Raw genomic sequence first — 15,441 nt, forward strand, 5'->3', positions numbered from 1 at the left:
CACTCCCGAAAATTCCGGCTGAAGATTTGCATCTGCGAAAATTTAGCGCGGGAAATGAGGAAGTTGTGCGCGGGAAATGTGGAACTTCCGTTGTTAAGTATGATCTGAAGATGAAGGATTTCCGGAACCGTTTGAGTCTTTTAAGATTCCGGGTAATTCCGTAAAGATAAGTTGTCTCTCATTCGAGCAGGGAGTAACCCGGAAATGTTCTTTGGAACGTCGATGGATGAAGTCCCGCGGGATGGGAGCATTTTCCGGCTATAAGTTGGAAAAAGAAGAAAATGCAAAGTTGGAGCTCTTCAAGTTTCTCCGCGTTACCAACGTTTGCCGAGGATCATGATGGACCAGCAAGGCGGAAACTGCAGGCGAAACTCGGAGAACTCTGGGGGCTACTGTTGTGGGTATACTTCATGGGTGTACCATCGACAGTGCCTAGATCCGGCAAGCCCGGTGGCCTGACGGTGATGAGGCATGTGGCCCATCGGGCGGCCCGATTCTTGTAGATCATGAAGAAAGAAGTCCACCAGGATCGAGCCGGATCCGTACCGACCTTAGGAGTAACCCGGATCCATGGAGGCCCATGAGGAACCCGGATCCGGTACGACGTGTAAGGAAGGCGGATCCGTGACGTGCACGGCAAGATATTGTACCGTAGCTAGGCTATCTGTAATCCGGCTAGGACTCTCCATGAAAACCCTAGATCCGTGCGCCTTTATAAGCCGGATCCCGGGAGCCCTAGAGGCAACAACCACAACTCATTGTAACAACGCGAAGCGCCAGATAATTCAGGACAAGCGCAGGTAGGCCCTGTCATCGTGCGGGTGTTCGAAGGCTTTGGGTAACTCGCGTACCACCGTCCCGAGAGCACTCCGCCCTATGGCCCCTACTTCTTCTCCCCCTCGTGAGGATCCCTCCTCCGGGGTACCGTCGATTAGGCAACGACACTTGGCGTGCACACATATAGTATCGACATATACGTGCCAAACTTATAACAACCATATAAATCGCAACCGCGAAATAAGGTAACAATGCTCCACCAAACAACACAACAATAGGGGACAAAATGGTTCCTAACTCCCGGCCACAATCATCGTTGGCTCACCGGTTAAAGCTAGAGAGGGTGTCTCATGCGCACTGCTCCGAAGCCGCCTCCACCATGTCCAAGTGTTGGAGCCAAGCCAAGGTACATGATTTGACATGTCTAATTTGAAATCTTCATACTGTAGTTGTATATATTTATTATTTACACAATACATGCTCTCGCGTTCACAGAATCTTTGCGAGACTACCGAAATTGTTTTTGGTCGCCATCAGCTGCTGTGTACGGGGCACGCTTGAGACTTGGCGCGTGTACGTGCCATAATGATACGTGCGTACACATTAGTGACATCGAAATGGACCCAAGTTGCACAAAGTCTGCCTTCCTCCAACCCACGGTGGTTGCAGTCGCAGTGCAAGTGTGCAACGCCCAAGAGCACGAGGAGGAAACCTCTGAAAGAAAAGACCCCAGAATCCGCGGCAAGCAACGCAGCAACCGTCCCCGTCTGGCGTCTCCTCCGCCCGAACAGCCCCGGCACCGGCACCGGCAGGCGAGCGAGCTTCCCTCCTCACGCTCCATGGGCTGCTGCGGCTCCTCGCTGCGGGAGCTGGTCCACGCGGAGAAGCCGGCCAGGCCGCGGCGGCCTCCTCCTTCCCCTACGCCGCCGCAGCCGTCCTTCTCCCTCAGCGCGCAGAAGGCCGCGCCGCCGCCGCCGCCGGGGGCGCGCGGCGGGGACCAGGAGGCCCCGGCGCTCGCGGAGTTCTCGCTGGCGGACCTCCGCGCGGCCACGGACGGCTTCGCGGCGGGGAACATCGTGTCCGAGAGCGGCGAGAAGGCCCCCAACCTCGTCTACCGGGGCCGCCTCAAGCGCGGCGCCGCGCGACGCTCCATCGCCGTCAAGAAGTTCTCCAAGATGGCCTGGCCCGACCCCAAGCAGTTCGAGGTACGCTGGACTAGAGAAGACCCGCCCGTGGACTGGGTGCATGGCGGGCAAAATTGGGAGCTTCGCGGAGACGCGGTTTCTTGACGAATTGCTGGTTTGGATTGCAGGAGGAGGCGAGGGGGGTGGGCAAGCTGCGGCACCGGAGGCTGGCCAACCTTATCGGCTACTGCTGCGACGGCGACGAGCGGCTGCTCGTCGCCGAGTTCATGCCCAACGATACCCTCGCAAAGCACCTGTTCCACTGTGAGTTCCCCCCACTGCCCAACTATATCCCTGAGCAGAGAGTCTCTAGCTACCCGTGCCATTTGATGATTCTTCATAGCTTGGAAATCTTTTGCTCAATTGTCTGATGTGGTGAGCGAGTGCGGAATTCGTCCAATTTGGTTCTGTCTGCGCTGCACTACTCCAAGTGCAGTTGCTTGCAGCATTTTAATGTCCACATTAAGCTACTGATAATTGAGAAAGAGTGATGCTATACACACGAAAAATTTCATCCGATTTCTGTACGATCCAACTCATCACACGCAGGCAAAGAGCGGTTTGGCTTTGGGCTGAAACTCTGACTTGGGATCGGGAAGAAAAGACCTGGTCTATTCTCCCATCAAAATAGGTGTAAACGTACCTGTTTATTTAAATTTTAAAAATTGTTATTTAAAGTTCTTTTAAAATACAAAATAAATATTTACATGTATCTTACATGTGCCAATTCCCCAGAAAACATATGATTGTATCTGACTTATATAAAACTGAAAAAATATACAAATGACACTATAAGGATTGGATTTACACTTGAGAACTGGCACGAGTAAGTATTACAGGCAAACAAATTAATTCAATTTTTTTCGAAACTTATAATATGTAAACGAACCGTGGCAGAGTGTCATCCTGCTTTTGCCTCGGTCCCGCCGGTCATTGATTAAAAAAACTAGTTAGGGTGGATGTCCAAGTGTCGCATCGAGCGGCCTCCTGTGTCGGCGTGGAAAGAGGGCCCGATATTGTCAAGGATCCGACGCGAGTCCCAAACCTCGAGCTCCTGATGCGCGTGCGGCGCTGGAAACTGGCCGTGTACTCGTCCTCATCCAACTCTTCCTCATCAGGGTCGGCGCGATCGGCGCCTTCTTCGTCGCACCGCGCCGCGCCCTGCACCGTGCCTAAGCGCGAGGTGAAGGAGGAGCCGGAGTTTGCGACGCCGCCCGTCAATCCGAGGCGCGACGGCAACATCGTTAGCCGGCAGTAGCACAGGCGCGCCGGCGGCGCCCTCCTCATCCCAAAGCCGGAGGTGAAGGAGGAGCAGGACAACGAGGCAGCCGGGAAGGTTGCGCTGTTGGCGGAGTACGAGCGGCAGCAGCGTCTCATCGCCAACAGCGATGACCCCGAGGACTGCCCTGGCTTGCGAGCGGCGTGCTTGGCGTCGTTGAACGACAAGGACGCCTGGAGGGGCGACCTCGACGCTGCGATCACCATGTCCATCTGCGACTCGTGGAAGCCACTCGTGGACCTCACCGACGACGGCGAGGCTGGGCCAAGTGGTGTGGTGAAGGACGAGCCCGTCGACGAGCCTGACAAGCGCGGCAAGCAGGACGTCGTTGTCGATGACACGTACAACTTCCACCAGTACTACGACGCCTCTAGCCGCCGCAAGTACTACTAGATTAGGGTTTAGTTTAAATTTTATCGAATTTTGTTCAAATCTATGTAATATATATCAAATTTGAATAAATTCACTTAAGTTTTAAATATTTAAAATTTTATTTGGGGGATGCGGCTGGGGAGCGACGTGCCCCAAACACAACACGAATGAAACACGTCCATCCGACGCCGGACGCGGTTGGAGATATATGTTTCGGAGCCAATGGTATTTTTACTAGGCTCGGCAGTACTGCGGTTTGGATGAACTTGTGCACTGGGAAGAGAAATAATTAACACCAAGAGAAACGAGTATCGTACACAGATCGGACAAGATTTGTCGTGTGTGAAGCACTTTCGATTGAGAAATGACCTTCCTCTAGGTGCTCAGCTCCCCTGTTCCCTGGTTATTTTGATTTTCACCCTGGATGCAAGGGAGGATGTTCGAGTTTATTATATTATACGCCGATGATAACTTGTTCCTATATTACACACCCATCACTGCTTGTGATCGCTAGTTTAATACTTTCCGATTTAGATTTTTTTCGATAAAGGAGCATAGCCCCAGCCTCTGCATCAATAGATGCACACGGCTTTTTTTTATTAAAAACTTAGTTTAAAGTCACCGCAGGTCCATCATCACTTATTACAATCATGGAAAAGCTAAGGTCGATTCATCACTTATTAGATGCTGACAAGTCACTGCATTTACCATCTCTGCTTAATGACAAGTACGGTTGTGGAAACAGAGATCAAATTCATTTTGCTCTTCGCCATGCTTTTTGTTCCTGTGCAGGGGAGAACCAAACTATTGAATGGGCTATGCGTCTGAGAGTTGCATACTACATTGCTGAAGCATTGGGGTATTGCAGCAATGAGGAGCGATCTTTATATCATGACCTAAATGCATACAGAGTCCTCTTTGATGAGGTAAATGATCAGCAAGTCATGCCAGTCTGAGTATACAGAAATACTCCGTCAAATCAAACTATTACTCTCCCGTTCTGATGGACATATATATGCTGTTCAGTAGGGTTTGAGGCTTGGATTTTTCGTGTTTATTAATAATGCGCAATGGGGTTGGGGGATAATTCGGTTATTTACAGCCTATAGGCAAATTGTTTACGAGAACTTAAATAGGCATTTGGAGGTTGTCATGCATCCAAGTTATTTTGTTTTGTTAACTACTTCATCAGGTAGGCTTGTGTGATGTTGTAAGCCTCAAACAATTGAACATGTCATTTTATAACAACTAGCAAGGTGGCCCTCGCAAATGCGAGGGCACTATCTTAAATGTGTCAAAAATGCTGGATGATTTTTTGTGCAATTTTAGTTAATTGTGCTGAGTACGTGATCATATATAATAGGCACTTAATCTAAGAAAAATAGAACTTTGGTAGGTAATGATTTATTTTTTGTAACATTTCAGTTTCTAAGGGCTTAATATTCGAATCTACTACCATACTTACAGTGTCAAAAATAAAGATAGAGTCATATAAATAGATTCGATCTCTGCGGTTTCTTTCAACTTCTATTACACGTTGACAGGTGAATTTATGCTTTCATCAATTTATATTAACCAAACAACCAACAGAATTTGAACTAGTAAATCACATATTTGACTTCAAGCTTTGAATTGGCAATACTCACATGAAAATATAGTTGAACACATGAAGTACAGATCTAACAGCTAAAATAATTACGATGATGTGGATTAGTGTGGTGTCTCTATTACCATAAATTACAGATCTAACAGCTAAAACAATTACAATGATGCGGATTAGTGTGGTGTCTCTATTTTAGACCCTCGTATTGTGCTTTAATTATATAATATATAACACTCCTGTTATTCAAATTTTCTAATAAACCTTTCTGGTTGCAGAATGGCGATGCTCGTCTCTCATGCTTTGGCCTGATGAAAAACAGCAGAGATGGGAAAAGTTATAGCACAAATCTAGCATACACACCTCCAGAATATCTGAGAAATGGTATTTGAAAAAATTGTTGCATTCCAATTGCTCAATGCTTTTATTTATCCCCAGTATGAATATCATCATTTCTCAAAGTGGCAAGAAAAATGCAGTGCCACTGTTAAGACATTGATCAATTGTTTGGATAGTAGTTATATGGACTCTTCTGCTTTATTTATGTTGTGACCGTAGCAAAGACACACCGATGATTACTTATTCTAGTTACTGTTCTTTCAGGCAGGGTGACAGCAGAAAGCGTCATATTCAGTTTCGGCACTGTACTACTTGATCTTGTCAGTGGAAAGCGCATACCTCCTACCCATGTAGGTTACTTGTTAAATGCTAAGCATGCTTTCTTAGCTTCCATTTCAGCTGTAGATCTGATAAAGAAAATATAGAAATATAATGCCAAGAGATTTTTTTTTTTTTTGCTTTTTCTCAGCACAAATGCCATTTCTCGTACATAATTAGCTTTACAAGTTAAGCAATGTTGAAATATCTTGCGCATCGTTGCATCTGGAAGCTACAGCCTGTACCATTATTTACCAAAGCTTTTGACAAGTTAGCAAGGCAACTATTTGTATGCACACTGATAATGATGGGTATATGCATCGCTGTATACAGGCACTTGATATGATAAGAAACAGAAACATCCAAGCACTAATGGATTCACATTTGGAGGGGAACTACTCAACAGAAGAGGCTACTACTTTGGTGAATTTCGCTTCTCAATGTTTGCAGTACGAACCAAGAGACCGACCTGATATAAAAAAGCTGGTTTCCATTCTTCAGCCCTTGCAAACAAAATCAGAGGTAATCACATATATTCTGCTATTCCTTACTCTCTGTCTCTTTGCCTATTAATGAAGATGCCTTAGCGTTACTAAAGAACTCTTTCACCCCGTACTAATGCTAGTGTTAATAGTGTAACTTCCACATTCAGTTGCTGTTTCTTGACATTTCAGTTGTGTACATGAGAGTTTATCACGTAAACCTATATTAATGTAGTAATTGGTTGTCAGCTCCCTGTCTTACCAATCAACAATCAAATCCCCTATATATATCCAGACAGAGGGAGTAGTGACTCAGGATGGGAATGGGCCGGGTCGACCCGTCGGGTCACTGGCCCGACCCAAAATATCGAGGCCAATGGGTCACGTGGGTCGGCTCTGAACAAGATTTGGGTCCTTGGGGCCGGCATCGATTGACCCATTGGGTCGGCAGGGCCGGCCCAGCTCTAGCAGCAAATAAGGTGTGGAGACTTAGCTCGTCCGTTAATGTTCCATCATTTTCTACAAAATATTTCCTAGCGAAATGGATGATAATTAATGCATGCATCGGTTCGTCAGCTTGAGTACAAGCAGATTCAAGGAATACTACTCGTCTCGTCTACTCGACGCACATGTGTGTGATACTCGTGTGAAGCCAGCTTAGAGCATCTCCAGTCGCGTCCCTCAAAAAACGTCCGGTACAAATGGTTTGGGGCACGTTTAGGATCGCGCCGGACAAAAAAAGACTAAAAATCTGTACAAAAAAGAGACCCTTTCCAGCCGCGTCGCTCAAACAGCGTCCGGATGCATGCATTTTAATAGAAGGGACCACCCCATGTGGGAAAAGTAGGTGAGAGAAAGTGTGGGAAAAGAGAATGACATGTGGGGAGTAGGGACTGCATGCATGCGTTCGAACGCTATTTTTGTGTCCGGCGTCCCCGGTAGAGACTCTGTACACTCTACCGGGGACACCGGACATAAAATGAAGCGCTATTTAGCTTTGGGGGACGCGACTGGAACGCGTTTTTCTCCATTTGGGAGATGCTCTTAGTTAAGATCAGTCAGATCGGTAATTAGCGGTAATTAGCTTTGTAGTACGTAATTTTTGACCGATAGCTTTACTAAGTACTAACTAACTTAATTATCCAGCTAGCGAAACATGCTCGTTATTTGCTAGCCAGGACCAGAATCTGGGTCGGCCCCATTGAACCATCGGGCCAGTGAAGTCGCTGCATTTTTAGAACTGGGTCGGCCCATGGCCCATAAAATCGGCCTTGAGGCAATGGGGGCCAGGTCCAGGGCCAGGTCCGGGCCGGTCCATTCCCATCCTGTGTAGTGACCAATCATATAAGGGTCATGACGGTCGACTCGATGAAATGATAGTATTAAGTAGTCATAAACAATATAACCCTTACTAAACATATGGCCACTTTGGCACAAAGTATATAATTGTATGTTCTGTACTGTGCAAAGGTTCTATGCCCCGAGTTGTGTTCAGTATGTTATATTTGTAATATATTCAGGTCGAGCTTTGTAACATTTTTTGTTGTTACGTGTTATTAGGAATATCATAATTTGGCCAGATGAGTACCATAAAATATATCTCTGATGATTACCACTGTCCCCTTGTAAAATACAAAGCAGGTGCCATCCTATGTGATGCTTGGAGTTCCGAAGCCTGATGAACCATCGAAGGCGCCTCCTAGTCCTACTCCACAACACCCTCTTTCTCCTATGGGAGAAGCCTGTTCAAGGATGGACCTAACTGCCATCCATCAGATTCTAGTCTCGATGCATTACAGAGATGATGAAGGGAGTAATGAGGTAAAGAGCACCGTACTGTGTTTCCAACATGTACTTTCTATGGGGCTGTATGTTCATCAGTATCCACATTGCAGCTATCGTTCCAAGAATGGACACAGCAGATGAGAGATATGTTGGACGCCCGGAAACAGGGCGACTTTGCTTTCCGAGACAAGGATTTCAAAGCAGCCATTGATTGTTATACTCAGGTAGTGCCTTTTTTGGAAATGTTAGGGGTTCTCCGAGTCACTGTAATATTTCTGAACCATCCTTTGCTTGTTACTATTTCGCAGTTTGTTGATGTCGGGACAATGGTCTCACCAACGGTTTATGCCAGACGGAGCTTGTGCCACCTTATGACTGACCAGCCTGACGCTGCCCTCCGGGATGCGATGCAAGCACAGTGCGTCTATCCCGATTGGCCCACAGCTTTCTACATGCAGGCAGTCGCCCTGTCCAAGCTAAACATGCAGAGTGATGCCACCGACATGTTGAATGAGGCGTCACAGTTGGAAGAGAAGAGGCAAAAGAACGCACGAGGTCCATGAAGACCATCTTGAACTTGGAGAAGCTACATATCTTCTGTATACATATAGTCAGAGGCTTGCGCTGATCCAAGATGTACCGAGTGGTTAGGAGCTAGAAGATGTTTCACTGCACTGAGGAGTCTTGTGAATGCGATAAAAGGAACTTGTTTTGTTTATGGCATACCTGTGATAGGTAGTGCATTCTTGGGCCCATGTATATAACATCTGTTGACGCAGGCAGCAAACACTGTCGTTCACTAAGTGTAAGTGAGTGTTGCTGGTTGTTTAGAAGGGTCCCTGTAGCTAAAGCCAATAAACATATCCTGTCTGTACAGAAAACATGTGTTTGGAAGTATATCAGCTCCACGGTACATTCCAGGCTTCGAGCTCATCTTGCGGGCTTTGTAGAGTCCTATCAAGGTCTCGGCGGTACGGTCGTTAGATTCTGGTCAGTTATTTCTGTTTGTTTCATGAACCTTGCTGGGGATTCAGCGTTGTGAGCACACTTGCGATCCTCTTTTATTAATCATCGAAAAATACGATTCCTGAATAACAGAACCGTAACTGGTTCAGTACAAGACTGTTGCAACCGATAAATGGCCGGTCCTCACAACTCCAAACGTGTTGCTGTGGCACGGGTTACATTTTGTCCAGCGAGCCTGGAATAAGGTGCCAAGTATGATTCCACCAAAATTACAGATATACTTCATTTGAAGATTCTACTTTCTCTAAGGCCTTCTTTGATTCATAGGGTTTATATAGAAATTGTGTACGATTTAGATCCTATAGAAAATTTTCATACACAACTTGCTTGTTTGATTCATACGAATATATCCTACATGAATTAATTCTATAAAAATCTTGTAGTGCAAATCCTATAGAACAAAACATGAGATCATACCTTATGAAAAAATCCTTTGACATAATCAAAGAGAACTTATCTTCTGAGAACCAACCTGAGGTTGGATAGTTAGGAGGGTGGTTGTACCCCCGGCTCACCAGAGTTCAAATCCTAGATTTGACATATGTGTGTCTCATAAAAGCGGAATATTCATTCAGTGGGACCCGTCGACAGCGAGGCACCTGTGGTGACTTCGTCAATTTTAGGATCCAATACGCCGGTCCAGTCTTTCGGAGGTGCTCATAGGGGTAGGGTGTGCGTGTGTACGTTCATAGGGGTAAGTGTATGCGCGTGTATATGAGCGTCTACGTTTGTACTGTGTTTCTAAAAAAAACTTATCTTCCCATAAAATTCAACTAGTCATGACATTTCAATCATATGGGTTTCCTATTCCTATGTCTTTCCTATTCTATAAATAAAAGGAGCCTTAATTCAATAAGTGTTAGGATTTTAGTACAAAGTTAGTACAAATTTGCACTAAATCCCTGACACGTGTGGGTGGGGTTCATGCTGAACTAGTGGTGTGTGGGTTTGAGCCATTGGATCAGTCCAGATCGATAGTTTAGGTTGAGTTCGGTGGCCCTGAACCGCGAGGGACTTGTTTATGCAACATGATTTGCTGTCGATCAATGATATGATACATATCTTGGAATACACAAGTATTGGTGGAATTCCGACTCTAACAAGTGCGATTTCCGATGAAACCCTAGCACGTGAGCATGGTCTACTCTAAAATTCTCTGAGTGGCGGTTGACAATAGATTTTTATCTTTCTTTGTGTTTGGTTAATTCGTTGCAACATGGAAAATAAAGTTGGAACCCAAGTTCAGCAGGATTCCTCCATGTGGACCCGAAGTGGGAGTTTCTTCATATAAGTTGAGGACCTTCCTCATTGACAACGCATGTCTATGAAGCGGGTCACACATGTGAGTGAAATATTGGCGCTATCAACTCCAGCACACTTATATACATATATCAAGGCCACATGCAAGGTTTATTTTTTGGGGATGGGGGAGGGGGATTCAGACCCTCCAAAGCTTAGGATACACTTGACGTCGCTAGGCGATGGCTCACTAGCAACATGTGGCTGGAACCTTTACCGACGGCGCTAATTATGCTGACGATTGTCAAAGATTTGGGTAAACTTCATTTCTTTCTTGGTTTGGAGCTTACTCATCATGATTGCGGCTTGACACTGACACAGAAGAAGTACTTTTTGGAGACCGCTGGTCATATTTCCACTACGGATAGGATCACAGTTATTGATGGTGAGCTTCTGCCTTCGATGATGATACAAATTATCATTGTGTTGTTGGTGGTCTTCAATACCTCAAGATCACTAGCCCATATATGTCTTTTGTTGTCAAGAGAGTTTTCCGGTATCGACATGCGCCTCGTAACACACATTGGTGTGCCGTCAAACGCACCTTGCATTATCTGCACTTCACGGGGTCTTTGGTCTATACCCTTGACCCAATTCTTCATGAGTTCTTTTTGCATTATCTGATGCTGATTGGGCAAGTAGTCTAGATGATAGGCGATCCATGGGGGATATGCTTTATTTTTGGTTCCATTTTGATAGCGTCGAGCTGCTTGAAAACAAGGCACTGTCTCTCGCAGCACTGAGGTTGAATACAAGGTTGTTTACAATGCCACTATAGAGCTTATTTGGGTAGAGTCTTTACTTTAAGAATTGGGACTTTTCCAAGATCGCCCCTCAGTTCTTTGGTGTGACAATATTGGTGATACATGATTTTCATCCAATCCGGAATTCAGACCTGAAAAAAACAGATCAAAATTGATTATCAAAATACCTTAGGAAATACAAGATTGCTCGTTGTTCCAGGTCGTCAAAAGAGTTATGTAGGGCCAGAGGGAGTATTTTGAGCTAGAAGCAGGACTACATGAGCAATAAGGATGGGGCACATGCGTCCATCCTCCTGTCACCGTTTTTCTCCCTTGCAAAGATCGCCAGCGCAACATGGAAAAGTGAGCGTGACGGCTGACGAGAAGCGCGGAACTTGTCTGCATACTCACCGCCACTGCACCACCCGATCAAAGCAGCTATAAATACCACTGTAAACCAGCAGCTTCATCACACACCAGCATCGTACAAAGCCCTCGTACATTCATTTTATATACAGTACCAGGAGCTGAAAGGGAGTCGATTTCGCTAGCATGGCGAGGTTCGCTGCGTTCGCCGTGTGCGCGGCCGCGCTCCTTCTCGCCGTGGCTGCGGGAGGCGCCGCGGCGCAGGGCGTCGGTTCGGTCATCACGCAGTCGGTGTACGACACTATGCTGCCCAACCGCGACAACACGCTGTGCGCCAGCGGGTTCTACACCTACGACGCCTTTATCGCCGCCGCCGCCGCCTTCCCGTCGTTCGGCACCACAGGCAGCGCGGACGATGTGAAGCGCGAGCTCGCCGCCTTCTTCGGCCAGACCTCCCACGAGACCACCGGTACGTCGGTCAACCGGTTTATCTCGTTCTAATTTGGAGATATGAATATGATCATGTGAGTACTCATGTGCTTGGTTCATGTTCGTGATCGCGTACAAGGAGGGACGCAAGGCGCTGCCGACCAGTTCGAATGGGGCTACTGCTTCAAGGAAGAGATAACCCCAACGTCTCCGCCCTACCAAGGACGCGGACCCATCCAATTGACCGGGTAAGCCAAATCTGATCAAACTAAAGCACAAGAGGACGATTTTCTGAACTATCCATCTTCCATATACATGCAATGGTCAACTCAAATACCATAGCCTGAAATAAATACGTGGAAAAATCTCACTGAAAGGTACATCAGTGTTGACATTTTTAGATACTAGGCTCTAGCTAATCCATGCATCTCGACCTGATCCAAATTAACCTTTCGTTATCGCGTGTAATACGTAGTACTTAGTTAAGCATCCGCACGACCCGGCTGAATCATTCATGGCTGCTTTGACAATAGAAAAATATTGTTCTTGTTCTATTGACCAGGCAGTCCAACTACCAGCTCGCCGGGGACGCCATCGGAGAGGACCTCGTGGGCAACCCTGACCTGGTGGCGCAGGACCCGGTGGTGTCCTTTAAAACGGCCATATGGTTCTGGACGACGCCGCAGGGCAACAAGCCCTCTTGCCAGGACGTCGCCGTCAACCGCTGGACGCCGACGGCCGCCGATACCGCTGCGGGGCGGGTGCCCGGATACGGCGTGATCACCAACATCATCAACGGCGGGCTGGAGTGCGGCACGGGCCCGAACGTCGACAGGAACGTCGACCGTATCGGCTACTACACGCGCTACTGTGGCATCCTCGGCACGGACGCCGGGGACAACCTCGACTGTTATAACCAGCAGAACTTCGCCCAAGCCTAGAACTTGTTTGATTAATGTAGGCCCCACGGCAGTCACAATGTATGCATGTACGTCTATGATAGTATGCGCTATATATATGCGCCTTATGAATAAATGACATATAGTTATGCCACTGTGGAATAAAGAATTGAAGACGTGATCTGGTTGATGCTATTGCTATAGTATGTTAATACCTTGGGAAAGTTTTGATAGAACCCCATGACACCTGCACCCAACACTTTTCAAAAAAAAAATTCTTTTTTTTTACCTCCAAACAATATAGTGTTGCATATAGATTTGAAACCGCACAGGTCCGAAACATTACAACTAGAATGTGGCAAAACTAGTTCAATGTTTTTCAATTTTTGAATATTTAATATTCACAAGTTTTTGTGTTGTCATAAAATTCCCGATTTTTCCCACATTCCATCTCAAATGTTTCATCAACGAAATGCAAAATGCAAATCTTGAATGGGGTGGGTATCCCTACAAGGGCTAGGGAGCCACAGGCTACAGGACCCCTAAGGAAAGAGGGGGATGCCTTGTTGGCAGGCATGTTCATACCCTTGGCCACACCAAAGACTTGGGGGGCAAGTCCCCCCTCCTTTGGTCGGGCCGTGGTCTATATATAGAGAGGGGTGCAAGGGGCAGTAGAAAAACCATAGCCGCCACCCCCTGCTAGTCCTCTTCCTTCATCGCACAACACTTGCCAATGCCCTGCCCGTGTGAACCTCCACCATAACCACACCCATCATGCTCTTGGTTTAGATCACATCTACCTCTCCCTCTTATCCTTCTATATCAATAAGGAGACGCCACCAAGACGTATGTGTGCTAATATCAGAGGTGCATTTTGTTGGGTGATAGATCGGTTGGATCATGGAGAGGACTTCAACAACCAACGTTCCCAAATGTTTCTGCTTACGTTCATCAAGGGTATGACAATCTTACGTATCTTGCTACTTGCATATACCTTACATTGGATCTTGTTTTTGCGCCCTTGAGAGATTTTTTTCTATTGCATGTTCCCTTTCAGTGGTATCAGATCATGCTATGTGTAATTAATTTGTACGAGAAGACACAATTATGGGGTGTTGATTTTATTGTTGCTACCCACTTTTGTTTCGAAGATTTTGGCGGCATTTTGTAGATGCAGCGGCCTAGGCCAACTTTACAGTCCTTGCAGAGACTAGTTCTGCACTTGACATGCAACTTCTGCTGCATATGGAACCCGGCGCGGATGTCTATTGCTCTCCCTTTAATCAAAAACGTCTAGGAAACGGTCTAAGCAGCTTGATACAGAAATGCAATGGCATAAGTGGCTAGCAAAGAATGTGGTCACGATGCACATCTAGAATGAAATAAAATGATATTATGTTCACCGTTAGCATCTTACCTTGCCTTTGAGATTTATTATAAGAGCTAAGTAATTGTTACATAGTTCATGCTTTATGAGAACAATGGTTATTCAACTTACTATGCTCCATAATGGATCGATGGATCATTGATGATGTTGGGACTCCAAGTGCAGAGTGTTGTGTCAGCAGAGTATTTTCCCCACAAAGATGACTCGAGGGTTATATCGAACTCGCGGGGAATTGAGGAAAGAGTTATCTCTCTTCATCTTCTTCCAGCAATCCTGCAAAGCAAATTAAAGCCTTGTGTCCCCAACTCCACCGTGTGGTTGTCAAGCACACAGTTTCATATTAGTAATAGTAAATAATATAGTAATATAAGTAAAGTAAACTAGACAAGTAAAGTAAACTAAGTAAAAGTAGTAAATGAATGACTGTTTTTGGGTTTTGTGTGCAATTAAGATAACTAAATGATTTTGTATTTTCGGATTAAAATAATACTGCAAATAGAAAGTAAGATAAATGCAATGGGAAGGTGTTTCTTATGATTAAAATTGGTTCGGGGTTCATGGGTTCATTTGTCTACTCTCTCCTTGAAGTTGTAGTGGATAATAACTATTCATCAATGAGATATTAAGAATATAACTTTATCACGTCCTAACATAGAGATGACGCAACACATCTCTCTTGTACTCCTCAAAAAAAGGAAAACTCCATGCAATCTTGTATTAAGAATTAACAGAGCATAGCCATTAGTACTTTGACATGATGTAACCTTGACCAAACAAGATCATCAGTTTTGTCACGTGAAAAACATAGCACATTGATACGTCCCAAACGTATCTATAATTTCTTATGTTCCATGCTACTTTTATGATGATACTCACATGTTTTATACACATTATATGTTATTATTATGCATTTTCCGGCACTAACCTATTGACGAGATGCCGAAGAGCCAGTTGCTGTTTTCTGCTGTTTTTGGTTTCAGAAATCCTAGTAAGGAAATATTCTCGGAATTGGACGAAATCAACGCCCATGGTCCTATTTTTCCACGAAACTTCCAGAAGTCCGAGGGAGATACGAAGTGGGGCCACGAGGCGACGCCACACTAGGGCGGCGCGGCCCAGGTCCTGGCCGCGCGGCCCTGTTGTGTGGGTCCCTCGT

General features: G+C 45.9%; 2 protein-coding genes across 2 annotated transcripts; both read left to right on the plus strand.

Annotated features, from left to right (window-relative positions):
- Window positions 1–1,440: 1,440 nt before the first annotated feature.
- Window positions 1,441–9,056, plus strand: LOC127307611 (serine/threonine-protein kinase BSK1-2). Its single transcript, XM_051338348.2, has 9 exons — window positions 1,441–1,982; window positions 2,090–2,225; window positions 4,405–4,538; window positions 5,491–5,596; window positions 5,816–5,901; window positions 6,203–6,391; window positions 7,993–8,172; window positions 8,247–8,360; window positions 8,445–9,056. The coding sequence occupies exons 1-9, from the start codon at window positions 1,617–1,619 to the stop codon at window positions 8,697–8,699; spliced, it is 1,566 nt and encodes a 521-aa protein (XP_051194308.1). The 5' UTR covers window positions 1,441–1,616; the 3' UTR covers window positions 8,700–9,056.
- Window positions 9,057–11,665: 2,609 nt separating this feature from the next.
- Window positions 11,666–13,083, plus strand: LOC127307617 (chitinase 8). Its single transcript, XM_051338358.2, has 3 exons — window positions 11,666–12,039; window positions 12,139–12,247; window positions 12,562–13,083. The coding sequence occupies exons 1-3, from the start codon at window positions 11,757–11,759 to the stop codon at window positions 12,938–12,940; spliced, it is 771 nt and encodes a 256-aa protein (XP_051194318.1). The 5' UTR covers window positions 11,666–11,756; the 3' UTR covers window positions 12,941–13,083.
- Window positions 13,084–15,441: the final 2,358 nt, after the last annotated feature.

The sequence above is a fragment of the Lolium perenne genome, chromosome 1 (genome assembly GCF_019359855.2).
Source record: "Lolium perenne isolate Kyuss_39 chromosome 1, Kyuss_2.0, whole genome shotgun sequence".
Lineage (NCBI taxonomy): Eukaryota > Viridiplantae > Streptophyta > Magnoliopsida > Poales > Poaceae > Lolium > Lolium perenne.